The sequence below is a fragment of the Vanessa tameamea genome, chromosome 19, assembly GCF_037043105.1.
Source record: "Vanessa tameamea isolate UH-Manoa-2023 chromosome 19, ilVanTame1 primary haplotype, whole genome shotgun sequence".
In the NCBI taxonomy this organism is placed as follows: domain Eukaryota; kingdom Metazoa; phylum Arthropoda; class Insecta; order Lepidoptera; family Nymphalidae; genus Vanessa; species Vanessa tameamea.
In genome coordinates this window covers 903,854-927,171 of record NC_087327.1, presented here as the reverse complement: position 1 = coordinate 927,171, position 23,318 = coordinate 903,854, and the positions used below count along the sequence as shown (strand labels likewise).

General features: G+C 31.7%; 1 protein-coding gene across 1 annotated transcript in view; it reads left to right on the top strand.

Annotated features, from left to right (window-relative positions):
* The window catches only part of LOC113397057 (hemicentin-1-like), a 182,880-nt gene that overhangs the window by 4,595 nt on the left and 154,967 nt on the right, over positions 1 to 23,318 (top strand). The window contains exon 2 of the mRNA XM_064217845.1: positions 19,614 to 19,810. Within this exon, the coding sequence (XP_064073915.1) occupies positions 19,702 to 19,810 (109 nt within the window). The 5' untranslated portion in view covers positions 19,614 to 19,701. The remainder of the gene's footprint in view (positions 1 to 19,613; positions 19,811 to 23,318) is intronic.

Sequence of the window (23,318 nt, the reverse complement as noted above, 5' to 3'; positions counted from 1 at the left end):
TAATATTCTAGTATAGTGTGCAATTCAACACACCAAGAAGTACAGCTACAGAAAATAACAAGAAGAAATTAACTTGCAATAGTAAAAAATTAATATTTATACACACTTCACGAAAGGTAACAAAGGTTGGAAGTCGGATGTTTCATGTTTTCTTATAAATAATAAAGGGCTTTCATTTCAACTTCCTTTGGGATGTGTTTTGACGAGAACGAGGTTAATAAATTTAAAATTTTAATGTATTCTACAGCGAAAGTACAGGAAGTGGTTCATATTTGTGGGAAGTTATCACTAAGTAACTATTATAAAATTAGTTATTTATTTTTTGTCTTGAGGATTATTTGATATTTAATTGAATACTAGCTGTGCCCTCAGCTTTGCGTGCTTATAATTCATTTTGCTTTACAAATCCTGTATCTATTCATAAAATATAGCCTATATACTTACTTCTGATTAAGGTAGCTTTTAATAGTGAACATGTTATTAAAAATACGTCTTTTGAAGTGTTGAGTTGAAAAATTGTGGCATTATAAACTTTTATCTTGGAGTATCTAATGGTATTTTTTAACCATAGCATACATAGTCATGTTCATTGATAAGCGTATAAATAATCATAATTCGCTCAACCGTATTCTATTCATTTGGAATCAACGCGGTAAGTCTTTCCATTCATTTCATCTTTAGCTTACTCGTATCCTTTATTATGTCTTTCTTACTGATACCATCCTTCACAAAGTATTTTCTGATTTTTCTGAGGTTTCTGCTTTTATTACAGCTCTTAATGCTTTTAATTCCAAACATTCCTTTCGAGTCAGCCCGGTTATAACGCATGAATATTAACCGATGATTTTAAGTTCAAATTCAGGTAAGCTCAGGGGTTTCCTTGTTAATTTGTGTACATAAATATTTTCGTGCTTGGTCGTGTATGAACACATCGCAAGGAAGCATTTGTGTCGAATGAAAATCTGTGACACGGTATCCATCAATCAGCATTGGAGCAGCGTCACCTACGCCGTCAAAAGTAATACGCCGTAAGGTATAACAATGAAGTAACATAAATACACTAAATGCCCATCATGAGGTCTAATAGCCCTATTATAACAATGTAAAAATTATTTTGCAGACTTAAAGTAAAAATTGATAGTCAACGAAACAAATGAAAATGATACAATGATACATAAATAAATGTTCATTAAAATATTTGAAATGGAAGAATTACAATATTTTTTTACATTACATTAACAGCCTGTAAATTTCCCACTGCTGGGCGAAGGCCTCCTTTCCCTTTGAGGATAAGGTTTGGAGTATATTCCACCACGCTACTCCAATGCGGACAATAATAGCAAACAATTATTTTCAAAATCCTGTGTTCAAGTTTGAACTGGAAATATTCTAGCAAAGTTTTCATGTACAAGTATAACTGAAAAAAAAAACATCTTGTTACATCTTACCCACGATTATTCTGCTGAATAATCTTGTGCTCAAGAAAACTGCCAAGTTTTTGAAAATAAAAATAAATCGTTCAACCAATCGTATCTTCGCTTTTTCTTCGTTAAAAATTCTGAATCCCCCATCCTCTGTAATTCCTCCAGCGGCTGTTTAAGTTTTCATAAACGGCGTTGAACTTCGAAAACCTTTTGTTATGAGTTAGACTATTGAAAAGGTGAGGTTTGGTATAATCTATTGTTTTACATTATATTCCTTGTAATATTTAATAGCAGCCTCGTCTTTAAGCCTTGTTTCATTCAAGGTCTTTCTAATTTAATCTAAATTTCTAACAACTTCAGTTCTCATTACCGATGGCCTTCGCAAGTCATTCGGTGCAACATGTAGCCCTTTAGTGATAGCTCTTCACTAAATATATCTAAAAAAATAAGTACCGTTGAGTACATATCAATTGTTATATTAAATTTTATCAAGATTCAAGGGTACCGTCTATTCTATATAATATATATTAAATAAGTAAACACATTTGATTTTATTTATTAATTGTTAAAAGTAATTTTGATTAGTATTAGTTAAATATAATATTGGGGAAGATTGATGAAAACAATGAAAGTTGGAAGGGCTTTATGCAAGCCAAACCATCTGCTCATCAAATACTCGACCACCAACTATGTTGTGCCTTGTGGCTCTAGTTATATACCAGTGTAACTAGACCCACAAGGGACATAACATCTTAGTTCCTAAAGTTGGTAGCATTGGCGATGTTAGGATATGCTTAAATGTTTTACGTTTTTAATGTCTACGGGTAATGGCGACCGCTTAATATCAGATGGCCCAATGTTATAAAAAAATACTTATTGCTAAATAAATTTAAATTTTTTACTATGCTAGATTTATTAAATATTTAAAATAGGGTAACAAAAACTAAACTATAAAATTGTATAAACATAATTGTTTGTTGTACTATTTATAAGTATATGAATATTCGTATAATAAATTAATTTACTTGGGGTCTTCGCCATGAAATTTAATTCCATATATGTTATCTATCGTTAGTCTTAATAACCCCTGTCATCCGTATGTTATCCTAATTAGGTTTTCTTCCTTCGTTGTCTCATTATTATCCATACTTAGCACTAGTGACAGAATTTATCATTACATATGATTTATGAATATTACACAGAATTATGATAATGACAGGAAATTTGTTACCAAATACCTCGTGGTAGATTCTGCGGTTACCACAGTTTACGCATCGATATAGTTTGTAATTCCATCAAAAGAAGCCAATTTACATCACGGTCTATTGATCAAAGTAATAAAAGGAAAGCTGGGCCACTCAGAAACTCCCCTAGATGTTGTTTTGATTAAATTTTCATGTTCTTCTAAAGTAAAGGCTGCTTGCAGACGATCGTAGGTTTTCTTTGTCTTGTATTAAAATGCTGTTGGTTTTTCTCCGGGTCTATTGTCTTCGCTTTGTATTTTTAAGCTTTTTAACTTTCAAGTTATTTTAATCGCGTACAACTTCGAGTCGCTTGATAGATTCATTGCATTCAAACTTCGATTATTCCACTCGTCTTCCTTATTGATTTTTTTTATTTTAAAACTATTACTAGTTAATATATTCTGAATAATAATTTTTAAATGAAACTGAATTATTTTTATTTGGAATCGATCTTAAGATAATTTATGAGTTAATTATTTGCAATGTTTCTTTGCGTATTTTAGTTTATTGGAGAGAGTTTGTTAAATGTACACAGATCGATCATGAGGCGTAATCATGATTCGCAAACAATCAAATGTCGCATATTTAAGTCGAACTTAAATGAAGTAATTAAAATGGAAATTAAACTAAAATAAATAAAGAAATAAGATTTCTTCATAGCTTCCACGAATAAGTGCTGGTCATATAATTACAAAATAGCGGCGATCTTACATCTTCAAGGCGTAAATTTTTATCATTCACTTTATGAAGATTGTGGCTTTACTGTTAGCACTCAAATCTTCGGATAAAGTCGGACGAAATATAACTCTAAGTTTACCGACACCTGAAATTGCTTCTTACAAGTAAACAAGCTTTTTATTAATATTAAATTTCGAGACTAATATCTCTTTTGGAAACGAAATTCATTCTTTTAATAAATCATACTATTTTTTTGTAGAATAATTCATTTTTTGTCAAGTAATTGAAAAAGTATAAAAAACTAGTAACTGCTCAAATACTTAAGACTTTATTGTAGCAATATTACAAATAATACCAATTCTTCGTTTGTTGTTCGTTCGTATTTATTTCATTTTCAAATTAATACATTTCTGATTGAACATCACTCATTAAAAGTATTGAAAATGTCGATTCGAAGCAAAAAACGTTTCCACTTTAAAAGTTTCCCAATTTAAACTTAAATTGTGACGTTTCAATCAAAAAAATTCAAATTAAGTTATTATTTTTACGATTCACGAAATTTTACGTTGATCCAATTACATAAAATTTATATTGCTTGATAACTCTACGATTAAACACAATTAGCATATCATTATAAACACACTTGCATTAAAGTTAAAAAAAAAATTGTAATTTCTTCGCTTATAATAATAAGTTGGGTTGCAAAGTGACTTATCATAATATGTAGGTTAAGATGCACGCGTTCTGACCACTATACCGTATCGGCTTATAAAAGAAAATTTGGTAGATAACTAAATTTATTTATAAATACTTTGCAACAATCAAAGTCGATCTCCAAGTGCTCGTACAATTACATTATATGGAGACAATGCTGACGGTACCATAGATCAAAATCAAGCTTTATTATAGTAATTAGTGGGTGTCCCACGAAACTTCGCGTTTTTTTTTAAGAGTGTTTTAGAAATTTCGAAATCTATGACAGTTTTTGTTTTGATTTCATTTCATTGTAAACTGTAAGCCACTCATCCAAATTTCGCGCCAAAATGATGAAATCTTATTTAAATGAAATTTTTAATGTCAAATAGTACAATAGTTCAGTTAGAATAGGAATTTATCGATAACAATTTTCTTTAAGTATGTTTACGTTTTTTTTGTTTATCATTTTTTTTTCTTATACTATAACCAGCCAGTAACTTTTTTCCGCTCTCTACAATGAATTCTTTGTTTAATTGTAACAATTTAATAAATTGCAATCAAGAATCCTCTTTATTTTTCTGCACATCTACGGCTGGAGCTCTTCAACATGAGACCATAACCGATTTTTACGTGCAGCTATCGTCCCATAATCACTCGGACAATAATCGGCTCACGCTATTAATATATAAGATTGTCATCACAACTGCACACGTGTGATATCATTGATCCTTTAAGAGGACGTATTTCAATTTGAACTGTTAACCTTCGTTTCCGAGTACTGCAGTAATTTTTTCATTTTTATATTTTTTATTAACACGCTATTCGAATCAAGTTAATAATGTACTCGGTTTATTGATTGAATCAATAATTATATCATCTTGACTGTGATCAATCTTTTGTTATAAAATGTTTTTGTAATATTTAATAAGCATTAGTGTTGCGAACTTTTTCTCACACATATGATCGATGATACAATAATTTCTTCGAGCAGTTTCAATTTGCCTTAGACAGCTTATAAAAACTATTTTTATTTTTATTAGCTATCCTTTTTACTTCAGACACAGAAAGACATATATTTTGTTTATGGCGAGTACCTGATGGTAAGTGGTCACCACCGCCCATAGACAATGACGCTGTAAGATATATTAACCATTCCTAACATAGCCAATGCGCCACCAGCTATGGGAACTACAATGTTATGTCCCTTGTGCCTTTAGTTACCTACACTGACTCACTCGCCCTCAAACTGGAATACAATAATACTCAGTGCTACTGTTTTCCTGTGATATCTGATAAGCGAGTGGTACCTACCCAGGCGGGCTACCACCAAGTAATTAACGTAAGTACAAATTTAGATTGAAATAAATGACGTAAATAGTCGATGGTAGTTGATACAAAATTGCAAACATTGTGTATATTTAAACGCAATGTTGGAAATTATGTAAACGTTATTACTACGATCAAGTTTTAAGTGCTTCTTCAGTATATTTTCTTTCGAAATTACATCTCCAAGAAAAAAAATGATTAAAGTTCATATACTATTTTTATTTTTGCTAACATAATATTGTTCTATTTTTACCAATGTTATGTCATTAATGTCAATGAATCGGGTATTCTTTGCGTCCATTCACGATCACCACGTTAAATATTATCGTAGCTGAAAATACTTTTAGAAAAAACCTTAATTCGGTTGCGGCTGTATTTTTATCGGTAATAAAATTTCAAGCGCTACCCCAACTGAAAAATCGGTTCCATTCAAAGTATTCGGACCGAGACCCAGTCGAACAAAAGAGTTTGAGACAAAGGCTTGCCCACTACAATAAAGAGGGAGTCGTGGATCTTTGACTTGCTTTTTATTGTAACCTTTTTCGTTGATCCGTTCCCTTGTTTAATGACCTTGGATATATAACTCATTTGTTTCATGTGTATATATTCTGTATTGTATTGAATAAGTACCGAGATCCTCTTTTATTTATCCGACGTTGGGTCGGGATTAATTCTACCTTTTTCTATATTAACTTCAGTATTTAATCACTCAGTAACTTCTACGCGTTTTATTATCGAGTGACTTGGAAAAGGTTCCAATATTTTATTATGGCTTAGTATTTATTATCTGTGAAACTTTTCCTAATTTGAATCGAGTGTTAGTTTTACAAATTCATAGAACTAAAGTGTTTTAACTTGAAAATTCTCATCGTACATTAATGTTTTATATAATGGATATTCTGAAGTACATACTTGGTTTATTTTACATAGATTTTGAATGTCAATTAGCATTTCATTGCAAAGATTCCATTTCATTTGATTTAAAATAACATTTCAAGTAACTTAGCCATCGGATATCGCTTCATTAGTCGAATTGTGTTCCAGTATTTAGATATCATAGGGATAAAATTTCAAGAATTAAATATTTTTCATATGAAATTGCCATTTTTGTTCATAGAAATTTATAACCTATTATTTTCTCAGTAACCTGTAGGTAACTGTTTCAAGTCTCGATATTGCTAAAATTATATTGAAGCACTTGCAATATCTGGTTTATTATATCTATGACATTATCAGGCATTGCAATCATATATTATGTGATTATACCGAGAACCGATGGATTAACGCAATCAACCAATGAAATCATTTGTTAATCATTATTGGAGCACCGAGTTTAATTGGATTACAGTATTGTAAATAACTCTAATTAAAATAAAATAAATTCAGATTTTTAAAGAATCAACTCCTGGTAACTTCGGCGGATATATAAAATTAAAAATAAAAATAAGTCGAAACATGTTATACTTTGTCTAACTTGTAATTAATGGATCCTTTAACACATTTTTCGAACCATAAATCAAATGTCATGAAATTTGATATAAAAATATTAACATCTGATCTATAAACAAAATTAATTGCGCTTTGTATTGAAATAATGTTACAAATATGTTTTAACCCAGTTATCATAGTTGTTATTTGTAATGCTATATCAAATAATAATATTGCTGAAATACAATAGAGCCTCCTTCGCAAATCTCTATTACAATTGTAAATATGAAAGTTTTTTTGACTTAACTTACTTTGACGTAACTTTGTCTGTTACGTCTTCACGCTTAAACAGCTGAAGCCATTTAGATGAAATTCGGTATGTTGAATGTTTGAGTTCCGGGAAAGGATACAGACAATTTTTTTTTTCACCCCTTGAGGGGGTAAAATTGATGTGAAAATTAGTATGCTATAAACTTGTACAAATATCGCGCAGGTTAGTTTTATATAAATATTAGATTATTTTTAATAAAAATAAATGTATATAAAGCGAGATGTATTTTTATTTGCTTTAAGTATAAGTTCAATCGATGTGGGAGTAAATATACTGGATGCGCGCACTTTCTGTACTTGTAGTCGAACCAGTCTAGCGGAAATACAAAAACGTAACTGTTATCTGCATCACTGGGGGTATATTTGGTTAAAACGATGTCTTATATATAAAGCAAGTCATATATTGTGAAATTGATTTTTGAAGTGAAATGATTCTGGGTTAATTTGCAGAAAAAATCAAGGTCATATTTGAATGCAACGTCTCTGTGTATCTCTGTATGTAACGCTTGAGTGAAACTAGGGATTGCAATCCGGAAAAACGGATCCGGTAATCCGGCGGATCCGGCATCATTATGCGTCTACCGGATCCGGTACCAATATACCGGATCCGGGGACCGGATCCGTTGCTAGCAATTTTGGCAAAATGATAGAACTGTTGCATGAGTAGTCATTTTAAATGCGCATAATTGTTAAAAACTCTTTAATCTAACCTTGATTAAATTACATAGTTAATGTACTGCAGAACATACTATCAGCACTGCTTAAAAAACTTCGGTTTTGATACTGAACTGATATTATTGCCATGAGCAAGAGTCATGGTCAAAGTAGGTTATAAATTTATATATTTATTTTGGTTAGTTGAGCTTATAAATTGTTATGAACAGCTGTGCTTCGTACATTAGCTATGATTATCTATGGTCGATATTTTATATAAAAATAATGAAGAGAAGGCACATGACCGCCTGGCAACAACGCCAACAACATCAAATGAATCAGATACAGATGATGAAGACACAACGAATGATGATAAACAAGGAGTTACAGTTACAATAACTGATCCTGGTCATCCTTATCTTTCTAAGGCAGAAGTAATTCTTAGATACAATGAGTTTCATAAGTGCGAAAAGTGGTAAAGCTTTTCAAAATATTATTTGCTAAAAACGATATGTAACTGCAAACGTATGTGACAGACGAAACAGGTAAATAATAACGCTTTACTTTGGATTACCGCTATTTTTTTTTACCGTAAGCTGTTCAAAACAATTTTTTTTTAATTATATATAATACAAACTCATTATTGTGGTAATTGTGCCACTCATTGGACAGATTTATCAAATCGTATTTATTTGAACCGATACTGCCGGATCCGACCGGATCCGGTCTGTTCGATGAGAATCCGGTCGAATCCGGCCGGACTGAAAATTACGCCGGATTGCAATCCCTAAGTGAAACATTTTCGGCGTTAAAGGCATTTTATTTCTATCACGTTTATTGCAAATATTACTTCATTTCGAATATTTTCTGCAAAAAATGCTTTTATTTCAATTGATACAAGTTTGGGCTTTATAGGTGCGTCTCGATTCTGATATTGCTGAGAAGTCGTTCTAATAAAGCTTATCTTTTTTGAGTATTGTAAAATATACTTTCTTTTACAATACTAGGGCTATTATGACCTTATGCTATTATGCTATGACCTACTTTTAGTCCAAATCTTAAGTTTTTTATTAGAAAGATAATATTATCAAGGATATTAAAAGGAGTTTAAAATTTTAGATCCGAAGTGAAATCTTTATCTTTCATCGATAAAATTTCATAGACTAACAGAATCTCTGACGTCAACTAAATACGAAGTGACCTCATAAAAACAAACTAAGCTCGTCAAGCCAGACTATGGACCTAACATTAGTATCTGAAATTTACGCCCCGTTTTATGTGCCACTCGAATTTCAATGAAATGGCCGGACCGTTTCGACCAAGTATCCGTAGTAATAAACGGATTTACCAAAATCCTTTGACTGTACGGTCTGGTGCCGACCTTTTTCAAGTCTTCGATCTGATAATATTTAGTTGTATTTTCAAACTTTGGTATCGTTAATGTTGGGATACGGTGTGCCCAAAATAATTTAGGATTAACGGCCGTTGTTAACATAGATATTATTTTAGCTACTTTGAGTTCTCGGGAATCCCTTCAATTGCATATTTCATTATAAACAATTTACGCACAAGAGATCTCGAAGGTTAGATTATTTTTTAATTTTTTAATTATTTGTGATGATGAATGATGATGTGTCCAAAATGCAATATATAGACGACGGTATAAATTATTTATAAGCTATTTACAATGGGTGGTATAATATTTTATATTTATATTTATAACATGTTTGCAAACTATTAAGTAGATTCCAATGTTTAGAAAATTGTATGGTATAAAGATCCTTCTAAGCGCTTTTGGTTATGGTGGCCATTTCCAGTAGAGAATAACTACATAATAGTGCTCAAGGGTATGAGCTAACTCAGGTGCACTCCGTATCTCATAATCCAATAGTACAATCAATCTAAAAGAGCATTCAAGCGCAGTATAAACAGCTTTGCCTGCTTTCCGAGGCACGAAAGTGTAAATACTCGCAACTTCCGAACTTCGGGTAACTACTGAGAATTTTAACAACAGAAAACCCAATAACTTTATGCTGACTTGACTCGAGATTTTAACAAAGGGCATCAGGATCTGCATCCTTAGGAGGTCAAAATAGGTCAAAATCTAGTATTATTATAACAGTATCCAAATATAATTATGCGAATGAAATATGATTTTAATGATGACGTTTGTGTATAATATCCAAAATCGTGAAATACTTATGAACAAGAACAGTGAATCGTTTAGGAACACCGATTTATTACGTATCACAATTGTTGATTGATGAAATAAAATATAACAAAAGTAAAATACGAGGGCTTTCGTTACAAATCTCGATACGTCTTATCTAGGTTGAAGTTCAGATAAAAGACATTTCAAGATGAAGGAAAAAATTGAGCAATATGTTATAAAACAGAATACGGCTTATAGATCTCTGACGTAATAAATAAAAAGTAGGCAGAAAACTTCGTTATATATTTGCCAATAAAACATTCGATCTCGATTACACAATACAGAATTTTGCTGACATTCCAATAGCTGATTTATTTAAGGACCGATAAAAACATTTAGTACTAAGGCAGAATGTAATTCTACCCTGACAACCACTCTCAGTATTGAGATTAAAAAACTTTTCGCAGAGGCCTGTGGCAAGGACGGAAAAAAATATTAATGAAATTTTTAAGAAACCACTGTCCGATGACCGAAAGTCAAAAAGTTCATCAAAGTATCTTCTTCTACGGGTAGGCAATTAAGGGATTCAATTTTCTGTTCCGTGAATAGTTTATTTAACTTTTTGATGAGATTTTTGGAGCGTAATTAACGATATTATGGAATAATCTGTTTATTCGGATATTTTAGTTCCTTCTTGGAATTAGGAAGATAATGTCAAAGGCTTATAATTGTTTGTTCGTACTTTGTCTTCTATTTCAAAGTGTATAATTTCATCTCTTTGGATATGGGCAATAATTTGTAAAACTATTTTTGTACTTGTATATGGTTTCACACCAGAAAACATTTCATTTGTATTCGTTTTCTAAAATTAAAGTCGGAAATTTAAATCTAAATGGAAACGTAAGGGGCTGCGGAAACTAAATGGAGTTCGGAAGCCTTAGTCTGGCTCCGAGCCAGAAGAATCTTTGTGTAAATATGGTATATTATACAATTGCATAAACTATAAAGACATTTGCAAATTTCTGTATAACGTGCGTTCTAAATTCAATACATTTTTTTACTTTCCATTTGGAACCAACGCTTGAAAATACATTTTCATACCTATTCATTTAATTTTTTCATTTTCATTGTAAGTATAGATATTTCACCAACTTTCGGCTCCCTATGACTGATTTGGGATGTCTCATTCTATTATATGTATTGATTTCGACGTAGAATAATTAATTTAATTGAATTGTCGAGTGGATCCTACTCTCAGGCGGGCTAACACAAAGCTCTATCACCGATGTGTTCATTCGAGCCAGGTACGAATCAGCGGTCTATGGATGATTGAATACGTGTATGTGAGGGTGATCATATCTTGTAAACGAATGATATGGATTCAATATCAATTGAATCGAAATATGGCGCAGTAGATAGATAGGCCCAAAATTTACCTTGACCATTTTTATGTAAATATTATTATCTTAATAAAACAAATGTAATCTGTAAGTACGTAATACTATAAATTACAATAAAGAATAGGGTACCTTTCCTCCACGAAATAGGTAAGTGGGACATAATTGAAACAGCATGATTTATAAGCCACCAATGTTTTCACCCTTTCTTTTCTCCAGAAAGGGTTTCTGAGGGTGGTAGCTGAAATATAGCCTTTTAAATTCTTTTTCCTCTGTTATCGTTGTTGCTTCACGGGACAAAGAGATTACGCCATCTATCTTGCTCAGTACCAGTAAATTGGCGCTAGTGATAAACATCTTTTAGAAATTATTACGTTCATAAGATCTTTAAGAATTTGATTAAGTTTGAAACAAGTTTCTTAACCGGTTCTAGGTTATTTGGAAGTGACAGGAATCACAATTTTAGGTATTTCTTCGGTAAAGTTTGATCTTTATACTTATAACACATATTGAAAAGGATCGTCCGTTCTACAACATTTTCCATCTATTTGTGTGTGCATTGCAGACAAAAGTACAAGAATAATTAAAATTCGGATCACGATAACAGAGTCTACTTTTGTTAAAGGAAACAAAACCTATAAAATGTATATTCGCGTCCGAAGCCAACGTCCACGACTGGAATAGCTCGTTTATATAAAATATATTTCGAATTCATCAACATTAATAAAGACAGTTGATTCGTTAATTTTTTTTTTTATTCCAACGAACGTATCCCTTGTCACGAGATACATTCTTTTCGTGTTTGTTCATTACAATGCTGACGTTCAAAATACCAGAAAGAAAATATTCAATTAAATATACCGAGAATATTACAGTGGAATTTTCCGACTCCTTCCAACCCTGAAATAATACTGTCTAACGTAATACCATATAAATTATGTATGAACATGAATGCCAGCCACTTTCTTTGTTTGATCGCGTTGAAAATGATTCTGGTATTTAAACGGATAGCAAAACAATAAATTGTGTACATTGCATAGCTTAAGGTAAATGATAAAAAAAGGAATAAAATCGTTCGTCCATATCGTGTTATTCTTCAATTATCAATCTTATACCTGAGGTAGCTCAGCCAGGGGCTACGTTTACCTTGCTTCGTGTAAGTTGCCTTAATCTGAAACGTTGTTACCAATTTTAATGTTAGAACTGACGTCACAATTGAAGATTATTGTCAGATTTTTATGATATACAATTATGCGAATAGTTGGTTAGTTTCTGATTGTGATGAAGTATTCATTTGTGTTTTCTGATAAAGATAGTGCGAGCAAGATATATAAATTGTTTCTGCGAAACATGGTATTTACGATATCGGAGTACATTGTGTAGGTTGTAGGTATAATAATAGAATACATTTTCTTTTGATTAATAGTATATATATTATTTGCTAATACATATTATATTGATGAATTTAACGATTAATGAGATACGAAAAATGAGTAAAATGTCAAATCATCTTGTCGATAATTTTATACTTAATCTGTTCCTTGTATAAAAACGTAAGGTTTTTTTTGTCATAAATTTGTAAGTAATTCTATAGTCGTAGACAAAGCATCTTATTTCTTTGCTTTAAACGAACGAAAAACTATATTCGAAATACTTTGTGAAATATTTCTCTTGTTTACGAATATTACATTTTTCATTTGTTCCATTTGACGTATAGCGAGACTTTCGTTTGCTTTTTTATTTCAAAGAGTTATTAAAAGATAAAGATATAAAAATATGTGAATACTTTACTAATTATAAATATGGGATTACACAATTTACCAAAATAATTTGACTAAAAGAGGCTTGAGAAATCTACTGGCACTAAATCTCCGCAGAGCAGTGCTATTCGGTAAGAACTCACTTCTTGTCTGACTCGTGAAATGTTGAAACCCACTTACGGTGATATGTTATTTTGAGGAGCGCATCTTTTAAATGTAATATTTATTATAGGCAATGTCGCATGACGCTCTCTTACATTTTATTATCGTGTTCTGCAGTCCTATTCTTAAAAAAATCACCTCGTATTTTACTAGTGAAAAAACCATTTCCTGTACGCTACTTTCATGATCATTTACAGCGCGATTTTTAAGACATTTTCTGCCTCGCACAACCACTCTGTGGAACCAGCTTTCGCCGACGGTTTTTCCGAACCGATACGACTTGGGAACCTTCAAGAAAAGAACCTCTTTCCTGAAAAGCCGGCAACGCACCTGCAAGCCCCCCGGTGTTGCAGATGTCCATGGGCGGTGGTAGTCACTTTCCATCAGGTGAGCCTCCTGCTAGTTTGCCACCCATGACATAAAAAAAAAAAGAAAAAAATAAAAACGTACATCCCATGAATGTCATAAGTCATAGTTCTATCAACAAATTGTGTAGCTTTATTCTATTTGTGTTTTAGGAACAGAACAATTCAGGATGCTAATATATTCCTTGTGCCTGCTCAGCACCGGCTTATTCAATTTTTATACCAAAACAGCAATACAAAGTGCGGTAGAATAGAAAATGGGCGTTCTATATTCAAATATTCTTTATCACCGGTAACAATAATAATGATCGTTATCATAGTAAAGTTGTTAAAAAAAATATATTTTTGACCTTTTAAAATATTATAGTAAAATTGGCAGTGCGATAGGTATAATTTATTGTTAATAAAACAGGAAATAGAGAAAATATAAATCCATATGTGATAAGAAGAATTGTTTTAAGAAACATTGCTTTCAAGTACGTAAACTACACTTGCGTTAGCTTTATCATATAAGTTATCTACTGCATACCGTCTAGTTCTTGTATAGTCTATCTATAACTATAGTTTTGTCCTAATTTATCAGGAACAGCGTGGGAATTTCGCGATTCAACACTTGAATACGAATGAAGTTTTTGCTTGAATCGCATTATGCCGTTAGTCGGCCGTCGTCGTCTTCGGCCCGTCTTCGGCTTAAAACCCAGTAATTTATTACAAATTGATACAGCCGTTACGTCCTTGGAACTTTTTTTATACTGCCTATTTAAAATTAAAATAGAATAATTTCAATATTTTGTAAATAAAATAAATATTAAATGAAAATTATATTGACATTTTAATTTATCGGTCATTGTTTCTGTTGCAATATGACATGACAAAAAGGATTTATTTCAATACAAGACCATTAAAAGTTGAAAAAAAATTGAGGCTTTGTGCAAGTCTGGGTAGGTACCACCCACTTATCAAATCTTCTACCGCTAAACAACAATACATAATATTTCAGCTCGTTCCAAAGTGGAACTCTAACACAAGCGTTCTTAGTTTCAAGGCGTTTTGATGATATAAGGGATGATTATTATTTTCCATAGTGCCAGTGGCTACAGGCGTTGGTGGGCCATTTAAGAGCGCTTGGCTCAAATGCCAGTTTACTTAACTAGTAATATTAGAAACAATTGTAATATTATGTAAAACATATATATTCTTGAAATATTGAAGAATCGACACCTAATTAATTTTGAGGACTCTTTGCATTTGACAAAGAAAACTCATATAATTCAATAAAATATGGCATAAAAATATCGTCTAAAATTTTAACCAATTTTAATGACTACGGATGAAAGTTTAAAGTTAAATAGTCTACGTGTAATCGTAAACAAGATATATATTTATCAGTATAGAAAAATTCAAATATATAATAAATATACGAAGATATATCACAAACGCTAATTTAAATGATAGTGTGAATTTGTCAAATTGCAACATATTACTTTCAAGACATAAGGTCCGTTTACATTCTACGACCTGCTTAGTATTTTAATTGCGCGACGTCATGCCCTATGACTATAAAATAAACAGAAAAATATGTTAAATATTCTAGTCATAAATAAGTAATAATTCATTATCAAGCTAAAATATGAAAACTTATTAAATAAGAACTTCCAAAATCATGAATATGATTTTCTAATTCTATCTGAAATCGATTTCTATGGAAATTTAATGAATACTTTCAAATTTGATTGATACAAAGTGTATACTTCCTAATTTATTAGGGTTTTGTCTGAGGTATTTTTGTATTACACTCATTAGCCATGAAGAAACTCATTTATTTTTGCTCAAATAATAATTCCTTCCCATTTTAGTACTCGACATTGGTATTTTGTTTATAGCTGAGTATATAGTTTATATACAGCCACATGGGACATTACATATAAGCTAGTACAGTTGGAAGAATATTGACGTTTGAGTAGTTGATAACTCATACCATTATACATATACATAGCCACTTGTAGTGCTGTTCTAAAAAGAACTCGGGAAGTGAGTTCTCTGACTCGTGAAATGTTGAAACTTACGGTCATACGCTATTTTAATTCGTTTATTACTTAAATTTTAATAGCCAATGTCTGCGGTGCATAGTAATGTTCTGCGGTGAGTTTTCAGTTTGTTCTCACAAAATAGCTCTTCAGGTGTCCGATTTATTGCTCCTCTTTTAAATAAAGAATAATTATCCAAACCATTCAATAATGTAACTTTTTTTATCATTGAAAGTGAACGTGAAGTGATATTTGTTAGTGTAACAGGGCCCTAAACTCCCGAACACATAAACCAGTTGCTGTCAATTTAATGACACATTGATCAAGAAATTAATTTGCATCTTAAACAGAAACTCAAGATATACCAGTTTAAATTTTTATTTGTATTCGATTTTTCGTTTCATTAGTGGCAGATAAGTGAGTTGTTTTATCAATTTGGTGGCTTCTCGTGCGGGATACTTTGCTTGAATTTGATAAATAAATTATAGATAAACGAAAACGTAGGTACTTATGACATGGACATTATGACATGGTCATTAAAAACAAGCGATAGTGTTATAAGGTGGAACATGTGTGGATATGACGACTCGTATCCCGTGACGGCTAACGGCTTGACTTTCTCTTATGCAGCTGTGCCACATCTTCGCCGCTACTTTCTAATCCCTTATAGGTGCTTGGAATGCATAATATATATTATTGAAATTATATATTGTATTCATTTTACTTAAATTTGATGTATTGGCTTTCTTTAGTGATAAATTATTTCAATCACCATTTCGATGTTTCAATGTTTGGTGTCCCGCGACAGCTTCTTATTTGTAAGAGAATTGCGTGTGAATTATCATATTATTGTAAATATAATTTGAAATATAGTGTATGTTTAATGGCTAAGATACAGAACCTGCAACTAAATTATAGGGTATGATATTTTTAAATATATTCTTAAATACTATTGATTTATTTACAAATGTAAAGCCATATATATAGATTGCATAGTGTACGCCCTTTTTTAATGAATAAGCAAACTGGCAATTTACCACCTGACGGTAAGTGGTCACCAACACCCAGTGGTAGTGCGAGAAACATTAACTATTCTTTACATCGCCTATGCGCCACCAAAATTGGGAACTAAGAAAAGTATATGTAATATATCCCTCGTGTAAGTATTGCTGTTTGGTAGTAGGAACTGTGATGATTACATGGTACCTATACAGGTGGAATTGCAAAAAGTCATATCACCAAGAATATCAAATCAAAGATGTATAATACGATGTTAGATTTACACTGAAATATGTTTAAACAAGTTATATCACAACTAAGAAAAGTTAGAACAGAGAAGACCTAATATGACAATGAGCAGTCATCAAAACTTATAATTCGTAATATAAAAGTTTTTGCAAGTTATTTATGTACGTACTACTGAAATCTCTTATGGCTTTATCAATTCGCTATAGTTACTGTACCAACAAGATCGAAATCTATTAAAGTCGATTTGTATAAAGAAGTTTACTGTTCCCAAAGGATACCTTTTTGCAGGATCCCTTGAAAAAATAAATGTGACCTCGAACGTTCGGGATGTGACAGACAGACGGGCAATGACAAGGGTTCAACCTCATCGGGGGCCCAAACGTGACCGCCCTAGTGAGTAGGAGCTGGAAGCCCAGAAATAGATTAATTCCAAAAGGCCGTGATGTCGAAGTAAAATGAAGAAGGAACTGAGATTTTAAAGTGGTCATTTGTATTTGTCTAACTTGAGTTTGTAGTGCGAATATAAGATCATTTTGTTTAATGTAGTTTGTAAGAATATTTATATTCTTATTTTGGAATATTTTCTTAATTAAATTTGAAGTGTATGATAAAATTCTGAGATACTTTAATGGTATTGGTGGGAAACACACAGCTATACTCTGTATGGTATATTTCAGCTTTATCAGTAAGTGAGCCTAATTAACTTGGCCTATTAAGACATTTAAATCTCATGCCAAAAATATTGATAAATAAGACATATTACTCAATAAAAGTTTATATTAAACATAAAAAGTGTGGCCTTAGTATTTACTGTAGCAAAAAGTAGCTACCGAGTGTCTCACTGGTTCTTCTACTTTCCGAACCGATTGTAGCTTTATATTTAACACCACACTGTTACATGATGCAAAAGTACTTTAAAAAGCTTACTCGAATTAAGAATGTTTTGATTTGATTTAATTATAAGCACAAGAAACATAGCAACTTAGTTCTTATAATTTGAGGTGCACTGTTGATAGTAAATATTTCTTTCAATAATATTTCATACAGATTTGACCAATTTTAATTTTAAAATAAAAAGATCTTAATATTCTTATTAGACAATCAAATTGGTCCTGAATCTTGGAAGAATATTGTTGACTTAAATCTAAGCAAGTAGGTAACACTAACTTCATTTTTATTTTTCAATAATTTGTATAGTGGTCAGTAGTGAAAGCACTGCGAGGAAAGTTACGATTGATGGATAAAATGAAAGATTCGAAACAATCAATGCATTTAAACATTGGGAATGGAATAAAATCCAAAACTTCTTAGGAGAAGAGATTCGGAGTCCTCTCTAACGTGCTACACTTTACTAAAGTGATATAAATAATACATTTTGGTCTTTGATCATTTATATTTCTAGATACATTTTTAAAGTGCGTGTGAAACGCGTGTACGCGTGAAAAATAGGGGCCTCCTATTGGCTACTAAATACACGCACACTAGTAAAGTACTGACGTTTGGCAAGTGTCAAACGTAGCTGTCACGAACACCAAGATAATACCGTTGGATCGTTTGTTTCAGTTCTTTTGTAATGCGACACTATTTAGATAAATGAATTATATAATATTTGTCGTAAATTTAGACACTAATAACATTCCTTCAGGCGTTGCGCTGTCTGGCTTATCTCAAGAAAATTTCATTAATTTCGTCACAACAAACAAAAAATATTAATTTATTTTTAAAATTACGTCTAGAATAAAAATATTTCAACATATTAATGACGTATTTCATAAAGCAACCTAACACAATTAAATATTCTCTTGAATATAGTTGAGCTGAAAGCACTTTTCAGAATAAAAACAAGATGTTCGCCTCAGCGAGAACTTCGTAACAAAAGAATCGTCAGAAAGGCATAAAGTTATATTATGGGCTTCTCGTGTCAAAGTTCGTATTGTTTTTAAAACACGTTGTCGACTCCCATTGAATTATTCCATTCTATTTAAAGTACAAATGAATGCAAGCGAAAAGTTTGCGCTGGTACGAAATGCCAACACAAATACTCGTAACTTGATATATTCAAGTAGATGTTACTTTTAAAATTACATTTATCGAATTGACATTTATTAAGTCGTTTGTAAATTAAGTGAAATATTGCTAAGGAAATATAACAGATTCCTCTTAAGAGGAACTGCAAGAGTGTTATTTTCTTCTACTCTAGTACATCAATCAGTTGTGTAAAATCGGTTTTCAAATTGATTTGCAAGATTAACCCACGTATATAGTATTATTGGGCGAAGTTGAATAAAATGTGGTGAAATTACGTCAGTCTTCTCCCCTACAACGTAACAAAAAGACAAACCAACTTGACAAACCTGCTTAATAATATATATAACGAGTTTTTTTTTTAATAGCCTATTGTGTCGGTTCCAAAACTATCATACAAACAGTAGCAGCCTGTAAATTTGCCAATGCTAAGGCCTCCTCTCCCTTTGAGGAGAAGTTTTGGAGCATATTCCACAACGCTGCTCCAAATTAGAAACATGCAGGTTTCCTCACGATGTTTTCCTTCACCGCCGAGCACGAGATGAATTATAAACACAAATTAAGCACATGAAAATTGAGTGGTGCCTGCCTGGGTTTGAACCCGAAATCATCGGTTAAGATGCACGCGTTCCTACCACTGGGCCATATCGGCTCTCCAAAACTATCAATAGTAATTAAATATTTTTGTATTTTCCAGGTACATACTCCGTAAAGTAAGAGTGGACCGGACCTAGTGATCTAGTGTAGTGTAATGAGTGTAGTGATGTTATCGTGAGAACGGGGCAATGTTGAGGCCGTTTGGTCCAGTTTCGTGGGCCTGGCTGGTGCTCGCGTTGGGCCACACTACGGCCTACACCGACACCGAGGATTTCCTCAGCGATTTGGATAAACCAGGTCAGTGCCCGTTTCATGACGTATTACAATGTGCCTTCCATATTTGAAATAGCTTATATGAATATTCATATTTAGTCAACTTTAGTGTTTATCTATACATGAGGTTACATTTGATCGCAGCGTTTTGTATAATGTTATGAGAAATGCTCATTTTATAAGGAAAAGTGATATTTTTTTGTCACGTTTCCTGATAGTGATGAAAATATTAATTTTTGAATTATTAAATAAATTAAACTATTCGTAATGTTTCTTAGTTGAATCGAAATACGAACGCAACAAAGTTCTTTAGAAATACCTTAAAAGATGATAATCCGTGAAAGAAGAGATTATTAAAAAGTTTAAGATAGAATCTATCCATTAATATTATAATGTTTTTTTTTCTTTGCACGTCCATTGAGTGAAAAGGTCTGAAGGTATGGCTTTGATCAATCGACGCCTGACGCTATGATAGAATATGAATTGTTGGTACCTCGTCGGTATAGCGACTAGCAGGGGCTGCAGATCCAGAGTTCAAATCCGAAAGTTTTTTTAAGAGTTTTTGTGTCAAATGTTTCCTTCCATATTTACCATAAAAAGTTCGTCCTTGAACATCTCGTCTAATAATATTGAATAACTTTAATTCTACCTTGCTTATATTTGATTTATAACTTTGCCTCACTCACATTTTTCATTACCTCTTTGTTCATTTGATATTTCTAGTATGCTTTATAAACACATTATCAAGTAAGACTCATTAACTAAAGACTAGTATAGTTTATCCGATTGGTTAACACTATCTTACTCGATAGGGTCGAAGCGTGAATAGCCTATATCTTACTCAATGAAACTTACGTTACCTGACATTAGCGCTTTTAAAAACAGACACAGCTTTGTGGTAGTCTAAATATCAAGCAATGGGTTCATTGTGTGTAGTGTTAATTTTTTTAACGCATCCATCTATTTGATCTTAAATAAAGAATTATTACTCAATAAAGAGAAGCCTTGTTTAATATTTTAAGTATAGTTTAAGTAACGTTGTATCACTTTTTTTTTGTTTTTTGGGACGATGTTTATCTGCGCGGCTTACAGTAGAGTGAACTGACTGAATTCGACACGTTAAAAAAAAGTGTTATGACCCCTCTGGGCGACCGTTCTCTCTCTTTCTCTTTCTCTTTCTAGCTGACTCTTTCTATCATATTATATTGTTTAATATAGCATTATTTAAATTTATTTTTTGGTATTTTTTTAATTCACATTGGATTTTTAATAATAATATTATTTCTTGTCATTTATATATCCTTAAAGGTTGTTAATTTGTTTCATTGTATATGTCATTTAATATATATATATAACATAGCAAAAGCAGCTTCGTTCCATCCGAGTATCCAACGACATCATTTTTTTTTAATACATTTGTGTTTACTATAAAAATAATAGCGTGTGATTAACATTTGCCTGTATTATACATTTATTTGGATGTAATTTGAAAAGGTTACATATGATTTGGTGATAGCATGTATATCTAAATCGATTTATTCGTATCAAAGTTTACCTAAATTATTTATTTACCTTCGATTTTCGATTCGTTCGTTGTCCCGTCGAATATTTCGAGAAGGTTTTACTTAAACAAACAGCGAATACTGTCGAAAGTTACTCATTTTTTAAAAGAAATTCGATCTATTATTTTGTGTACATCGATAGCACAGTCTTTTTATGATAAATGTTATAAAAATGTACGACAATCACGCAATTATAAAGATTAAAAGTGTGTTCGAAATTCTGGACGTATAATTGTTTTGTAACGAAATTAGACCAATTATTCTTTTAATATATTTATTCAAATCATTATATGGATTAAATTAAAACTCTGCACACAATTTTATATTTACCTATATATACATTTAAAGTTCATATTAAAAGTATTTTTATATATTAATAGCGTAAGGAGATTTTTTTCCCAGTGATTATAACACGATAGTTGCACATAAAAAATCGATTAATGTCTCATTTTAACCACTGAGGCACCTCGGCCTCGTATAATAACTCCAGTCTGTCTAATTCGCCTTCAAAATTCCATTTCATCAGAAGCGTGGAGCAAGACCCTATTCTGATTAAGATTTTATATTGCGTGTCCCAGAAAGGTAAGTTTATAGAGGAATTCGGTCGTTTTTCTTATTTATAATTCATACAATATCCAATAAATGGGGTGCTGGATGGTTAAACCAAAGAGAACCACTGTTTTATTGAACAAATGCTGTGTAAATCCGAACTCCCAGCGTGAGATTGTTTATATTACCCGTTGGTTACATGTGGTATTCGTGCGGTTAGTTTTGACTTAAAATATTGTTTATTGTGTTTTTTTTTATAATGTATGCAGTACGGGCAAATTACCTGATGGTAAATAGACAAAACTGCCTTTAAACATTAGAGCCGTTAGAAATTTAAATCATTCCGTATATCGCCAATGTGCCACCAATCTTGGGAACTGAGATGAAAACAACAGTATTGTTACTTGGTGGTAGAATATATTATAAGTAGGTGGTACCACCAAGTAAAATTATATAACGCAATGAATATAATTAAACAGCTTTTCTAGCAATAAAAAAAATTACGTAATGGTGATATAATAAATAATTTTTTTTTGTATTTTTTTTTTTATACTTAATCATTTCAGATACTCTACTCACTTGTCCTGCATAATATGAAATGAGTGCTTAAAATATTCGTTGTAAACTATTATATTAAAGTATTCCTTTTTTTTAATTAATCAGTTTTTTTTTATTAATTATCTTTACCATTTGAAACAAATCATACGTTCGTACAATATTTCAACATCTCAAATCCGGCCCATTATGTGTTTAATATTCTCAAACATTTTTTCATCGTACTCAAAGAATCCTTTATTCAAATCAACTCATAAATTTTAAATCTTAGCTCGGTATAAATCATTCTACAATTAAATGAACATTTATACAAGAAAAAAAAAACCATATTTAATCATAAAAAAACAGGGTTGTTGACAGCCCTACGATATTAATAATGAATTACGGACGCGGCAACTCTGGGCTTTATTAATGTTGCCAGTGAGAAAAAGTTTAAAGGTATTATGGCCACTGAGTCCTTTTCATATATGTTACTTGCAGCTATATGAAAAAGTAATGGTGTTCTTAGTTTTTTCGACGTACACTGTTTGAGACGCGGCTGGCTTAGTTATGTTCTCTTAAGGATGCTAAATGGGCATAGCAGCATAATTCCAATCCAGGGAACAGTAGTAACTAAATATGTCAACCATTTATTAATTTCACGGCATTGTCATGGCGAATGTTCTTTTTCAATTGATTTCCAATCAGACCCCATGAACAATACCAAAAATAATCAAGGTCAGATACCTGCTTCTATATTTTTTATTATGGCTTTCAATAAAGTAAATGAGGCAATGAACAAAATTTATAAATAAAGAATTGATTATTATCACCTATATCTAAATAAATGAACTTTTGGTCAGTGCTCAACCAAATGCTTGAACAAA